The sequence below is a fragment of the Rhinoderma darwinii genome, chromosome 1 (assembly GCF_050947455.1).
Source record: "Rhinoderma darwinii isolate aRhiDar2 chromosome 1, aRhiDar2.hap1, whole genome shotgun sequence".
Classification (NCBI taxonomy): domain Eukaryota; kingdom Metazoa; phylum Chordata; class Amphibia; order Anura; family Rhinodermatidae; genus Rhinoderma; species Rhinoderma darwinii.
The window spans coordinates 648,007,096-648,022,578 of NC_134687.1; the positions used below are offsets into that span (position 1 = coordinate 648,007,096).

The 15,483-nt window shown below is 42.6% G+C and overlaps 1 protein-coding gene across 1 annotated transcript in view; it reads left to right on the forward strand.

Annotated features, from left to right (window-relative positions):
- Positions 1 to 14,979, forward strand: part of LOC142697804 (uncharacterized) — a 96,545-nt gene extending 81,566 nt beyond the window's left edge. The window contains exon 9 of the mRNA XM_075847689.1: positions 13,437 to 14,979. Coding sequence (XP_075703804.1) covers positions 13,437 to 14,473 — 1,037 coding nt within the window. The 3' untranslated portion in view covers positions 14,474 to 14,979. The remainder of the gene's footprint in view (positions 1 to 13,436) is intronic.
- Positions 14,980 to 15,483: the final 504 nt, after the last annotated feature.

Genomic DNA, 15,483 nt, shown 5'->3' on the forward strand with positions numbered 1-15,483 from the left:
AGGTATCAAAACTAGCGGACAGCTTTTCCAAACCAATGATCTCTTGGGCCGGGAAAATTGCTATCGTTAAAATGATGATTCTGCCTATAATACTATATGTATTCCGTACAGTAACTATTCCACTTCCTATTAATTATCTCTCGAAACTTCAAAAGTTGCTTACGGATTTCATATGGGCAGGTAAAAAACCTAGGATCCGATTTTCTACCATGTCCCGTTCTTGGTCCTAAGGGGGGATGGGGGTACCTGATATTAGACAATATTTTCACTCTACGGTTCTTAGTCAGATTTATCATTGGTGGGGTAGACATGATGATCTCCATCACGGGTGTTAAATTCAGTCTTCCATTCATCGCCCTGATGAATCCGGATTAGGTTGCAAGCCCCACGCAGGTCTAATTTAGAAAAAAAATTTGCACCACGTATTCGATCAAACAGTTCGGAGATCGGTGGCAATGGATATTTATTCTTCACCGTGATCTGGTTAAGACCACGGTAGTCGATGCAAGGGCGAAGAGAGCCATCTTTCTTTTTGACGAAGAAGAACCCGGCTCCTGCCGGGGAGGAAGACTTTCGTTTGTAACCCCTTTCTAGGTTCTCCTTCGCATAGACATGGACAGAGTCTCTGGCAAGGAGAGGGGATATAACCTACCACGGGGAAGGGATGCACCAGTTATCAGTTCAATAGGGCAGTCATACGCCCAATGAGGAAAAGTTTCCGCCTCCCTCTTGCTGAAGACGTCCGAAAAGGCAGCATAATGACCCGGCAATCCTGCCGATGACCGGGGCAGAGAAGGCTGAGCCGAACAAATCCTCACCAGGCAACGACCTTGACACTCAGGACCCCACTGAAGAACCTCTCCAGAATTCCAGTCCAGAACTGGGGCATGCAGTCGGAGCCAAGGCAGGCCCAGCAACACAGTATTAATGGCTTTGGATAGGACATAGAATGACAGGAGTTCGGTGTGAAGAGCTCCCACTTGGAGCCTCAGCGGCTTGGTCACAGCAATAACTTGGTCTGGCAGAGGTAGTCCATTCACTGAGGCAACTGTCAACGGGCTCTCCAGGAGGGTTGTGGGTAACTGCAGAAGGCCCACCAGATCTCTGCGGATAAAATTAGCAGTGGAACCAGAGTCCAGATACGCAGAGACCTGATGCGTTCTCTCGCCGACCACTATAGTCAGTGGGTATGGACAATTTAGACGGAAGTCCATCTTTACCCAGGGTCGTTGTAAAGGATCTGCCAGACACCGCTTCTGTGTCGACGCCCGTGGGTAATCAGTCTGCACCTGCTCCTAAGTCTGAGAGAGTGACTCCATCTTCAACCAGTCAGGCTGAGAGGCTTAGGAGTGGGAGAGCCTATCACAGCCTGGCCAGACGGAGCTAGCTCCCGCCCTCTGTCTATTTAAACCTGCATTTCCTGCTCCTCCTTTGCCTGTGATTCTGCCTGTATCCTGGCTCTGCTGCTTGAACTATTTGTCCTCTGGCTTTACTGACTACCCTCCTGCTCTGCGTTTGGTACTTCGTACACTCCTGGTTGACTCGGCTCGTTCACTACTCTCGTTGCTCACAGTGCTGCCGTGGGCAACTGCCCCATTTCCCTAGCTTCTGTGTACCCTTGTCTGTTTGTCGTGCACTTATTTAACGTAGGGACCGTCGCCCAGTTGTACGCTGTCGCCTAGGACGGGCCGTTGCAAGTAGGCAGGGACTGAGTGGCGGGTAGATTAGGGCTCACCTGTCTGTCTCCCTACCCCAGCATTACATAATCACAGGCCCATATACCTTTTCTACCCTGGTCCCTGACTCAACTATGGACCCCCTTGAGACCATGGCTCAGCAAATGCAGGGCCTGTCCCTACAGGTCCAAGTCCTGGCTCAGAGGGGCAACCAGCATGATGCTACCCTCGTAGTGCCCCCCACCTCACCGCTTGAACCCCACCTCAAGTTGCCTGAGTGGTTCTCAGGGGACCGGAAGACTTTTTTCTCCTTTCGGGAGAGTTGTAGGCTCCATTTCCGTTTAAAGCCCCACTCCTCAGGTTCTGAGAGCCAGCGAGTGGGTATAATTATGTCCCGGCTCCAGGACGGGCCCCAAGAATGGGCCTTCTCCTTGGCTCCTGACTTCCCTGAACTTTCCTCTGTTGATATTTTCTTTTCTGCTCTCGGGCTCATATATGACGAGACTGATAAGACTGCCTTTGCCGAGAGTCAGCTGGTGACCTTACGTCTGGGTAAGAGACCTGTTAAGGAGTACTGTTCTGACTTTAGGAAGTGGTGTGTAGCTTCTCGGTGGAACGACCCTGCCTTAAGCTGCCAGTTTAGATTGGGTCTGTTGAACGCCCTGAAAGACCTGTTAGTTAGCTATCCCTCTTCTGACTCCCTAGATCAGGTTATAGCTTTAGCGGTATGTCTTGACCGACGTCTCGGAACGACGACTTGAACGTTTTTGTGCCTTCTCCTCTGACTCCCCCATAATGGCTCCTGAGGTTCCGTTGCTTCGTTCTTCCACGGAAGATTCGGATGAACCAATGCAACTCGGGGCCTCCGTGTCTCCCCAACAACGTAGAGAGTTCCGCAGGAAGAATGGTCTCTGCTTCTATTGTGGAAATGACAAGCATCAAGTGAACAACTGTCCTAGAATAAGCAGCCGGAAAACTTCTGCACCTAGGTGACCATCGGGGAGGTTACTTGGACGCACAGGTATTTCCCGTATATATGAAACCTAATAAAATCTTGCTTCCCTTTTCAGGTCTCTTTTGGTGGTAGGTCTGCTACCGGCAGTGCCTTCGCAGATTCAGGGTCTTCTGCTAATATTATGTCTGTGGAATTTGCTATGTCTCTAGCTATGCCATTGATTGATTTGCCTAAACCTGTCCCGGTAGTGGGTATCGACTCCACTCCTCTTGCTAATGGTTATTTTACGCAGCATACCCCTGTTTTTGAACTCCTTGTTGGCTCCATGCATTTGGAGCAATGCTCTGCACTGGTGATGCAGGGATTATCGCCCGATTTTTGTTTTAGGCCTTCCCTGGTTGCAGATGCATAATCCCACGTTTAACTGGAATACTGGGGATCTTACCAAATGGGGTAATGAATGCATGACCTCATGTTTTTCTGTTAATGTTATTTCTCTCCCTGAGGAGGTGAACACTCTACCTGAGTTTGTTCAGGACTTCGCTGATGTTTTTTCTAAAAAGGCCTCCGAAGTGTTACCTCCTCATAGAGAATACGATTGCGCAATCGATTTGGTACCAGAATCTAAGCTCCCTAAGGGTAGGATATTTAATCTCTCTTGTCCCGAATGTGAAGCCATGAGAGAGTATATCCAGGAATGCCTGGCCAAGGGTTACATTCGCCCCTCTACTTCTCCGGTAGGTGCTGGCTTCTTCTTCGTAGGGAAGAAGGATGGTGGTCTTAGGCTGTGCATTGACTTCCGAAACTTGAATAAGGTCACTGTAAGGAACCAGTATCCCCTTCCTTTGATTCCTGATCTCTTCAATCAGGTTCAGGGGGCCCAATGGTTCTCTAAGTTTGATCTACGGAGGGCTTATAACCTTATCCGCATCAAAGAGGGGGATGAGTGGAAGACTGCGTTTAAAACACGCCCAAAGGTCATTTAGAATACCTCATCATGCCCTTTGGGTTGTGTAATGCTCCCGCGGTGTAGCGCCCATGGCCGCGGGCCGTCGGGTTCACTCACCTCCCGACACCCGCAGCCATGGATCTGTGAGCGCTGGCCTCCGTCTCCCTCCTAGGAGATGCCAGCGCTCACCTCCGCTCCGTCCGGCCGGGTACCGTAGGGTGCGCGCGCACGCTGGCGACCGCTCTTAATGGGCCAGCGTGCGCACATGAAAACAATGATCATTAACCCACGTGATTCCTTGCCCTATAAGAATGCCCCAGCCCTTCTGATCCTTGCCTGAGCGTTGTTAGTCTTTCCCTGTCTGTCTCGCAAATGGTCCCTTAGTGTCTCCCGTTCCAGCTGTTACCGGTGCCCTGTTACCGTTCCTGTATTCCGCATTGTTCCTGTGCCTACCCTTGTTCAAGTGCCATCTGCCACGTCAAGTGTCATCTGCCACGTCAAGTGCCATCTGCCACGTCAAGTGCTATCTGCTCATCGGATACTGCCCGCCACGTCTGGCGACACTTTCCGCACCTGCCTCCATCCGTGCTGAAGCCACAGTCACCGTCCGGACTATTTCAGGTACCTAAGCATTACTGTCTGATATCTTACTTTCACATAGACTGTGACCTGGTCAGCTGCCTCCCCGCTACGGCGGAGCGGCCTAGTGGGTCCACAAACCCAGTGTCCGTGACACGCGGTCTTCCAGAATTTCATAAATGAGATTTTAAGAGACTACCTAGGGGTATTTCTTGTAGTTTACCTTGATGACATACTTGTGTTTTCCAAGGACTGGTCCTCCCACATTGAGCATGTCAGGAAGGTGCTCCAGGCCCTTCGGGAAAACAAACTGTTTGCTAAAACCGAAAAATGTGTGTTTGGGGTGCAGGAGATACCATTTTTGGGTCAAATCCTTACTCATGAATTCCGCATGGACCCCGCCAAGGTTCAGGCTGTGGCTGAATGGGTCCAACCTGCCTCCCTGAAGGCGTTACAGTGCTTCCTGGGGTTCGCTAATTATTACAGGAGATTTATTGCTAACTTCTCGGTCGTCGCTAAGCCTCTTACGGATCTTACTCGCAAAGGTGCTGATCTCCTCCACTGGCCTCCAGAGGCGGTCCAGGCTTTTGAGGTCCTTAAGAAGTGCTTTATCTCGGCCCCAGTGCTGATTCAGCCTATCCAAATGGAGCCATTCATCGTGGAGGTTGACGCCTCCGAGGTGGGAGTGGGTGCTGTCTTATCCCAGGGTACCAGGTCCCTCACCCATCTCCGCCCCTGTGCCTACTTCTCCAGGAAGTTCTCGCCCACTGAGAGTAACTATGATGTTGGCAACCGCAAACTCTTAGCCATTAAATGGGCATTTCCTTATGTACTCCACACAGATTACATATACCCTGATGTTCTCCGCAGATTACATATTCCCTTATGTACTCTGCACAGATTACATATATCCTGATGTACTCCGCACAGATTACATATATCCTTATGTACTCCACACAGATTACATATACCCTGATGTTCTCCGCAGATTACATATTCCCTGATGTACTCCGCACAGATTACATATACCCTGATGTACTCCGCACAGATTACATATACCCTGATGTGCTCCGCACAGATTACATATACCCTGATGTACTCCGCACAGATTACATATACCCTGATGTACTCCTCACATATTACATATACCCTGATGTACTCCGCACAGTTTACATATACCCTGATGTACGCCGCACATCTTACATATACCCTAATGTACTCCGCACAGATTACATATACACGGATGTATTCCGCACAGATTAAATATGCCCCCACATTATAAACTGAAACACCAGTAATACAGCAAAAAGAACTACTATCAAGCAAAATCTATGTTCCAAAAGATGCCGCCTGAATACTGAGCCCTACACTTTCCAAAAAGCAGTTTACTACCACATATATGGTATAGCTATAACCGGAAGAACCCTTTTAACCATTTTTGTGGTGGTTGTCTCCAGTGGCACAAGCTGGGCACAATATATTGGACTCTGAAATGGCTTATGTGGAAAAATTGCAATTTTACTTTGTACAATCCGCAGCGCATTCATTTCTGGAAAACATCTGTGGGGTCAAAATGCTCTACGCCCCTAATGTCTTAAGGGGTGTCTTTTCAAAAATGGGGTGACTTTTTTGGGGGGTTTCCACTGTTTTGGTCCCAAAGGTGTTTTGCAAATGCAATATGGCGCCCAGAAACCAATCCATCAAAATCTGTGCTCCTTCCCTTCTAAGCAGTTTATGACCACATATCGGGTATTTCCGTACTCTGGAGAATTTTCTTTACAAATGTTGGGGGGCTTTTTCTCCTTTATTTGTTAAGAAAATGAACAATTTCAAGATAAAACTACATCTTATTGGAACAAAAATTTGCTTACTTGAGCGGTGTGATAGCTTATTTTTTGCGGGGAAAGCTGTCGTTTTTATTAATACCTTTTTGGGGTACAAGTGAATTTTTTTATCACTTTCTATAAAAAAAATTGGGGGTGCTAAGGTGACAAAAAAAACAACAATTCTGGCGTCTTTAATTTATTTTTTTATTTTTTGTACAGCGTTCACCATGCGGGTTAAATAACATTTTACGGTTGTGGTAATACGAGTTATGTTCATTTAAATTATTTTTTTTAACATTACTTTAGAGAAGAGAGGTTGTTTTTTTTTTAACTTTTAGTTGTTTTTTTTATGGACATTAACCCCTTCCCGCACACGGGCGTGACTGTACTTCCAAATAGCAAGTGATTTCCCGCACTCGGGCGTACAGTTACGCCCGGCAGATAAAGCGAGCACAGGAGCTGTGCGCGCTTTATCTTCAGCGGCTGTCAGCTGTTATACACAGCTGACATGCCGCTGCGATGGCTGTTACCGCCGATCGCAGCCATTTAACCCCTTCAATGCGGCTGTCAATGATGTCCGCCGCATTGAAGTGGTTTACAGAGGGAGGGAGCGATTGTTGCTATGGCAACCAGGAAGCCGTTACTAGGCTTCCTGGTTGCCAAGGTACGATAGCCTATTAGGTCCTGCCCGAGGCAGGACCTAATACGCTAACTGTCAAATGAAAAATGACAGTTACGATGCACTGCACTACATAAGTAGTGCAGTGCATCGTACCCGGGATCAGACGACCAGATCTTCAAGTCCCCAGGTCAGTGTAAAAGAAAAAGTAAAAGATGTATAAAAAAAATGTGAAAGAAAAATAAATAAATAAAAGTTAATAAATAATAAAAACAACACTTGTCCTGTTTCCCTGATCAACTCCTTTATTATTAGAAAAAAATTAAAACATGAAAAAAAACTATACATAATAGGTATTGCCGCATTCGGAACGGCCTGATCTATAAAAATATCACATTATTTTTACCGCACGGTGAATTTTTAATAAAAAACAATGACAGTATTTTATTTTTTGGTCATCTTGTCTCAAAAAAAATGTACTAAAAAGTGATCAAAAAGTTGCAAGTAACGCAAAATGGTACCAATAGAAACTACAGTTCGTCACGCATAAAACAAGCCCTCCCGCAGCGATATCAACGAAAAAATAAAAAAGTTATGGCTGTCAGAAAATGGCGACACTAAAACATGATTTTTTTAGAAGAGAGTATTTTTATTGTGGGAACGTAGTGAAACGTAAAAAAACTATATAAATTTGGTGTCGCTGTAATCGTATCGCCCCGCAGAATAAAGTTAACATGTTGTTTATACTGTACGGTGAACACTGTAAAAAAAACAAAAAAAAAAAAACATGCTAGCATTGCTGTTTTTTGGTTTCCTCATCTCCCAAAAAATGGAATAAATAGTGATAAAAAAATCGCATGTCCCCCAAAACAGAACCAATAAAAATTACAGCTCGTTACACAAAAAACGCGCCCGCACACAGCTCCGTCACCGGAAAAATAACATGTTATGACTCTCAAAACGCAATGATGCAAAATGATTCTAAATGACGGCCCAGACTCATTTTTAGGTCCAATAGAATTTCATTAAATATCCAACATCGTCATTTGCTGGACCCCACAGGTGGACCCTGTAGATGCAGCGATGATGAGGAAACTTTAGGGCCTTGTGCGGCTTATAGGGCTAGTGAAGAAGTCAAATATAAGGCAATACTGGAGCGCAGATATTTTGTATAATACCCAATAAACCCGGCCTGTGTATAAAGGATTGGTTCAAAGCGTACCACACCAATCCATGGATTATTCATTCTCCCCATTATTACATCATCCTATTATGACCTGATGCACTCCGTCCATATTACATATACCCTGATATACTCCGCCCAGCTTACATATACCCTGATGTACTCTGCCCAGTTTACATACACCCTGATGTACTCCGCACAGATTACATATAACCTTATGTACCCGCCCAGCTTACATATACCCTGATGTACTCCGTCCACCTTACATATACCCTGATGTACTGCACAGCTTACATATACCCTGATGTACTCCGCACAGCTCACATATGCTCCCACATTATAAACTGAAATACCACTAATACACCAAGCAAAATCTGCACTTCAAAAGCCAAATGGTGGTTCAACTGAGCCTGGCAGTGTACCCAAACGGAAATTTATGACCACATATAGGGAACTACTGCATTCTGGAGAACACGCTTAACAATTTATGGGATGTGTGTCTACGGTGGTACAAGCTGGGCACAACACATTGGGCACTGAAATGGCATATCTGTGGAAAACGGCAATTTTCAATCTGCAACATCTATAGTTTACTCATTTTTGCAAAACACTTGTGCGGTCAAAATGCTCACTACACCCCTAGATCAATTCTTTGAGGGATCTAGTTTCCAAAATGGGGTAATTTTTCGGGAGTACCACTGTACTGGTACTATAGCTCAATGCAACATGGTGTCAAAAAACGAATCTTGTAAAATCTCCACTCCAAATACTAAATGGCGCTCCTTCCCTTTTAGAGCGTTGCTGTGTGTCCAAATAGCAGTTTATGACCACATGTGGGGTATTTCCGTACTCCGGAGAAGTTGCTTTCCAAATGTTGGGGTGCTTTTTCTCTTTTATTTGTTGAGAAAATGAAAAATTTTGAACTAATGCTTCGTGTTATTGGAAAATAATGTAATTTTTCATTTTCATTGCCCATTTGTAATAAAATCTATGAGACACCTGTGGGGTAAAAATGCTCACTACACCCCTAGATGAATTCCTCAATGGGTGTAGTTTGCCAAATGGAGTCACTTTTGGGTAGTTTCCACTGTACTGGTACCTAAGGGGCTTTGCAAAAGCGACATGGTGCAGAAAAACCAATCCAGCAAAATCTGCTCGCCAAATGGCGCTCCTTCCCTTCTGATCCCTGATGTGTATTCATACAGTGGTTTATTACCACATATGGGGTATTTCCGTACTCTAGAGAAGTTGCTTTGCAAATGTTACGGTGCTTTTTCCCCTTTATTTGATGAGAAAATGAAATATTTTGACCTAAAGCTACATGTTCGTGGAAAAAAATTTAATTTTTAATTTTTACTGCACAATTCTAATGAAATCTATGAAACACCTGGGGGGTCGAAATGCTCACTACACCCCTTGTTGAATTCCTCTAGGGGTGTAGTTTCCCAAATTTAGTCACTTTTGGGGGGTTACCAGTGTACTGGTACCTTGGGAGCTTTACAAATGAGACATGGTGCCGAGAAATTAATCCAGCAAAATCTGTACTCCAGAAGCTAAATGTCGCTCCTTCCCTTCTGATCCCTGATGTGTATTCATACAGTGGTTTATTACCACATATGGGGTATTTCCGTACTCTGGAGAAGTTGCTTTACAAATGTTACGGTGCTTTTTCTCCTTTATTTGATGAGAAAATGAAACATTTTGACCTAAAGCTACATCTTAGTGGAAAAAAAATGTAATTTTTAATTTTTACTGCACAATTCTAATGAAATCTATGAAACACCTGGGGGGTCAAAATGATCACGACACCCCTAGATGAATTCCTCGAGGGGTGTAGTTTCCCAAATGGAGTCACTTTTGGTGGGTTTCCTTTGTTTTTGCACCACAAGACCTCTTCTAACCTGACATGGTGCCTGAAATATAATTTAAGAAAAGGAAGGCCGAAAAATCCACTAGGTGCTCCTTTGCTTCTGGGGCTTTTGTTTCAGGCCCGTAGCGCACTAGAGACACATGTGGGATATTTCTAAAAACTGCAGAATCAGGGCAATAAATATTCAGTTGTGTTTCTCTTGTAAAAACCTTCGGTATTACAGGGAAAATGGATTAAGATGGAATTTCTGCAAAAAAATAAATGAAATTTGCAAATTTCCCTTCCACTTTGCTTTAATTCCTGTGACACGCATAAAGGGTTAAGAAACTTTCTAAATGCTGTTTTGAATACTTTGAGTGGTGCAGTTTTTAAAATGGGGTGATTTGTGGGGGTTCCTAATATATAAGGCCCTCAAAGCCACTTCAGATCTGAACTGTTCCCTAAAAAAATAGCCTTTTCAAATTTTCTTGAAAATATGAGAAATTGCTGCTAAAGTTCTAAGCCTTGTAACGTCCTAGAAAAATAAAAGGATGTTCAAAAAATGATGCAAACATAAAGTAGACATATGGGAAATGTTAACTAGTCACTATTTTGTGTGGTATAACTACCTGTCTTACAAGCAGATACATTTGAATTTAGAAAAATGCTAATTTTTGCAAATTTTCTCTAAATTTTGGTGTTTTTCACAAATAAATATTGAATTTATCGACCAAATTTTTTCACTAACATAAAGTACAATATGTCACGTGAAAACAATCTCAGAATCGCTTGGATAAGTAAAAGCATTCCAGAGTTATTACCACATAAAGTGACACATGTCAGATTTAAAAAATGAGGCTGTGTCATAAGGTCCAAAAGTGGCTGCGTCCTTAAGGGGTTAAAAGAAAAACTTTACTTACTATTTTTTACGGCTTTCGGAGCGGGCCGGCCCCTTTTTCTAATGCCTTAGATGCCGCAGTCGCAATTGACCACGGCATCTAAGGGGCTAAACAGATGGCATCAAAGTGATCTTTGATTACACCCGTTGCAGTAAAGTGCCGACACCCGTTGAATATGGAGCGTGCTCAGCCCGTGAGCACGCTCCATATTTCCCTTTAACGCTTTTTACGTACATGTAGGTGACAATGCGTTACGGTAGTTGTTTATGTGTAATTTTTTTCTTCATTTATTTTTGTTTGTTTTTTTACTTTTTTTATTTTTACGACCTTTCAATCAGAAAAGACATTTGGGGAACTTTTATTATTTCATTTTATTTCCTTTACACTATACTTTTCCTCTGTAACTGGCGCTTTACAGCAGTGGAGATCAGCCCTGTTATAGTGATTATTGTCACTGATAGGGCTGTGCTGGGTCTAGTTAGATACAGCAGCAGCCTCTTACTACCAGCATCTCGGCAATCGTGTGACCAGTCACATGACCACCAGGATTAATAGAGGCAACAGCGCTCATTGAGCGTTGTGTACATGATTGTAGAGCAGACAAGTGGTAAAAAACACTTTTTTATCTTCTTTTCAGGGTCCCTGGCAGTCTCTGATGGCCGGGCACCGGACATTTAGCTGCTCAATCACTCAGGCAGCAAACTTAAACCTGCACCGTATATAGAAAGTGGGCAGTCCTCAACCGGTTAAACATCATTTTAGGAGTCAATCGAAATGAAAAAACACATACATTTTGGTGATTCCTTTGTACTTTGTCATTTATTTGGTTCTTCCATTATAAATTTTCTAATAATAACAGCTGAGAAGAAAGATCCTCATTATAGTTGTATATTTAATATGAGCCTAGGATAAGAATTGACGAGCTATTAGAAAACACAGAAGGTCCCCATTACAACTCTGCACACAAGTCACCAGGGGACATGTTGTCTTCGAGATATTTCCGTAGTACAATCTTAGGCTGTAATATCGAGCAATCAGATCTCCGCTGTAATCTACTATACACTAAATATCTTTTTGGACATGTCTGCTTTAAATGGACACTAACTTTTCAAACAACTTGTGGTAATCTAATAGTATACCTGATGTATATCAACTTTGTAATTTACTTACTGTTTAGCTGTTTTATCCATGAAAATTTTATGTGAAGATAGTGCCACTAGGTGAGAAACACACGGACGCTGCTGACAAGGTAAAAGGTAGGAGAAGCAGAAGGATGGAGCAGGAGCACAAAGACACAGATTCTGTTGCCAATAGAAGTCTTTGAAGAGGGGAGGGGGAGCAGGAGCACCAAGACAATTTTCTTTGTCGCTTAACTTTGGACATTATCTGCATTTGTCTATGAGTTCCAAATTAATGCTCTCTCACTGGTGGATCTGAGGGAGGCCAGCCGGCCGGAGAGAGACCATGACACGCAGCGTCTGTGTTCAAAACAGTCTCTGCCCCTGGGAGATGCAAATGCATCTTTATTTATAAGGAAATGAGAGTAGGCGTTCCCCCTCATAATTGCATACATATACATTCTACATATGGTATGTAGTATGTATCTTTAGCCAAAAGAAATACAATATCATCAAGTTTTCTCATTTCCGCCTTTGTAACAGCTGAATGCAAAGTCATAAACCTGAAGACTTAGAATAGAATAGCCATCCCCCCTATAGGCTGTTGTTTCAGCAGTTCTGTGAGCTCCAGTTACACCTGTGCATAGCTGTAGATAGTACATTTCACTTTTAGGTTCACACATGTCAAAAATATTTTAATAGCTTTTAGAATTGTTAAATTAGAAAAAACTATGTGGGATCCCCCTATTTTTCATAACCAGCCAGGTACAATTTAGCAGCAGCAGGATAGCATTACCAGGATGGGAAGGCCCACTGATTTTGGGCTTTCCCAGCCTAATAATACCAGCATTCGGCCACCCCAGTACCCGACCGCCACTACAAATGGTCGGGTACTAGTCCGCAACCAGCTCTTCCTGGCATCCCTGGTGGCGGTGGGTACTGGGTAGTAATGGGGGTTAGGGCAAGCCTTTTCACTGGCCAACATTAAGCCCCGCCTTAGCTATGGATGCTGTCAATCAGCCAGTGGCCATTACTTAGGCGGTAGTAATAGTTTTAAAAAATACAAGGACATAGAATAAATATTTTATTGAAATAAAAACAAAAAACATCCTCGTTAACCATTTTATTGAGAATAAAAAAATGCAGTCAATGAAGTAATCCTCGACTCCGATGTAGTTCAAAAACCGAACCTGTAAAAAAACACAAACACACAGAAAAAAATAGTATAACGTTATTAAAGCAATTATTATCCTACCTTCCCTGGGTCCAGTGCTGAAGCCGCAATGTCAGTGAGCTGCATCCTATATCTAAGCCTATCATATGTGACATAGCCTGCTGAAACAATGCATCTAATTCTATCCAGTGGTGTAGCTATAGGGGCCTTAGTCTTCTAGATATATCTCCGATATGTATGCAAAAAAAATTTGGGGGGTAAACTTATGTCTCGGGGCTTGTGCCCCTGATCTTTTAAAACCCTAGCAATGCCCCTGATTGAAGGGCCAAATGTGTTTGTGGTGTCAGGGAAGGTTTTGCTTTTAAAAAAAAAACAACAATATATCAATATATTTTAAAGTATTATTCAAATGGTTATAAGTCCGAAATAACCCTAGTTTTTGACCTGAAGCCAGGAGTGGACTCGTGCATGGCTTGAACTTCTCCTTCCAGCTTAATCCACTTCTAACTTTGGCTCAACACACTGCATGTGAGTTTCCAGCCTAATATAAATGTTATGAATTTGTCAACTTTTCTGTTTTGAAACAAAATACATTTTTAATCCTAACAGAAAATCCCAGTAAGAACTGGAATAAAGTAGAAGATGAAGATATCATGCAGCAGTCTTCAGGAGAAAACTTCATTACCCTTAATATACATCCACGGCTTCGCAGTACAGATCTATCATATAATTCTCCTAATCATGAGGAAACTTCTACTGACCAATCACAGATTGTTACCACAAGTACAGCTCAGAATGGGGGTAAAAGTTTTCAATGTGGTAAACAGTTCACAAAAATCTCAGGTCTTTTTAAGCACAAAAGAATTCACACAGGAGAGAAGCCGTATTCATGTTCAAAATGTGGAGAATGTTTTTCGACAATCTCACATCTTGTTACACATGAGAGAATTCACACAGCAGAGAAGCCATATTCCTGTTCAGAATGTGGGAAATGTTTTACAGATAAATCAAGTCTTGTTAGACATGAGAGAATTCACACAGGAGAGAAACCATATTCATGTTCAGAATGTGGGAAATGTTTTACAGATAAATCAAGTCTTGTTAGGCATGAGAGAAGTCACACAGGGGAAAAGCCATATTCATGTTCAGAATGTGGGAAATGTTTCATTACTAAACCTAAACTTCGGATTCATCAGAGACGTCACACAGGGGAGAAACCGTATTTATGTTCAGAATGTGGGAAATGTTTCATTACTAAACCTAACCTCAGGATTCATCAGAGAATTCACACAGGAGAGAAATCATATTCATGTTCAGAATGTGGTAAATGTTTTACAGATAAATCAAGTCTTGTTAGACATGAGATAATTCACACAGGAGCGAAACCATATTCATGTTCAGAATGCGGGAAATGTTTTACAGATAAATCAACTCTTGTTAAACATGTGAGAAGTCACACAGGAGAGAAGCCATATTCATGTTCAGTATGTGGGAAATATTTTACAAGCAAATCAAATGTTGTTAGACATAAGAGAAGTCACACGGAAGAGAAACCATATTCATGTTCAGAATGTGGGGAACGTTTTACTTCTAGAGGCAATCTTAGGGCTCATCAGAGAATCCACACAGGGGAGAAGCCATTTTGATCTATATGTGGTAGATGTTTTACAAAGAAATCTAATTTTGGAACTCCGCAGAGAATTCGCATATTCACAGAGTAGAAACCATATTCTCGTTTAGAATGTGGGAAATGCTATGAGTAAAAGAGGATTTTAAACAAATCAGGTTATTTATAGACATTAAACAGCTAATTGGAGTGTTTGTTAATTTTTCGGGTAAAATTAGCATGGATCTGCCAAAAACTCAACTTACCTGAGGTCAACTATGACTGGGATCCATAAAGGAAAAGTATTGTGGATATAAGGAAGAAAAGAAGAGCCTTGTTTACTTACAAAGCAGAGAAGCTGAACTGTCGCCAAGAACCTTGTTTTTTTTTATTGTATTCATAAATTCCCCCACACTGCAGAAGAATCTAGACGGACAGTAAGGACAATGTAAGCTTTTTGTTTTTAACATGTATGGACATTGTTATATTTGACAGTATAAACAGATGAAAATTATGAAATTGAAAAAAACAAACTAACAAATGACCTTTGCAAATGAATAAATTAAAAATTCACAGATTTTTTTTTTTCATAAAAGGAAATGTCAGAATTTTATTTATCATTACCTTAAAGAGGCTCTGTCACCAGATTTTGCAACCCCTATCTGCTATTGCAACAGATAGGCGCTGCAATGTAGATTACAGTAACGTTTTTATTTTTTTAAAACGAGCATTTTTGGCCAAGTTATGACCATTTTTGTATTTATGCAAATGAGGCTTGCAAAAGTACAACTGGGCGTGTTTACAGTAAAAGTACAACTGGGCGTGTATTGTGTGTGTACATCGGGGCGTTTTTACTTCTTTTACTAGCTGGGCGTTCGGAATGGGAGTGTATGATGCTGACGAATCGGCATCATCCACTTCTGTTCGTTAACACCCAGCTTCTAGGAACGCAGACACACAGCGTGTTCTCGAGAGATCACGCTGTGACGTCACTCACTTCCTGCCCCAGGTCCTGCATCGTGTCGGCCACATCGGCACCAGAGGCTACAG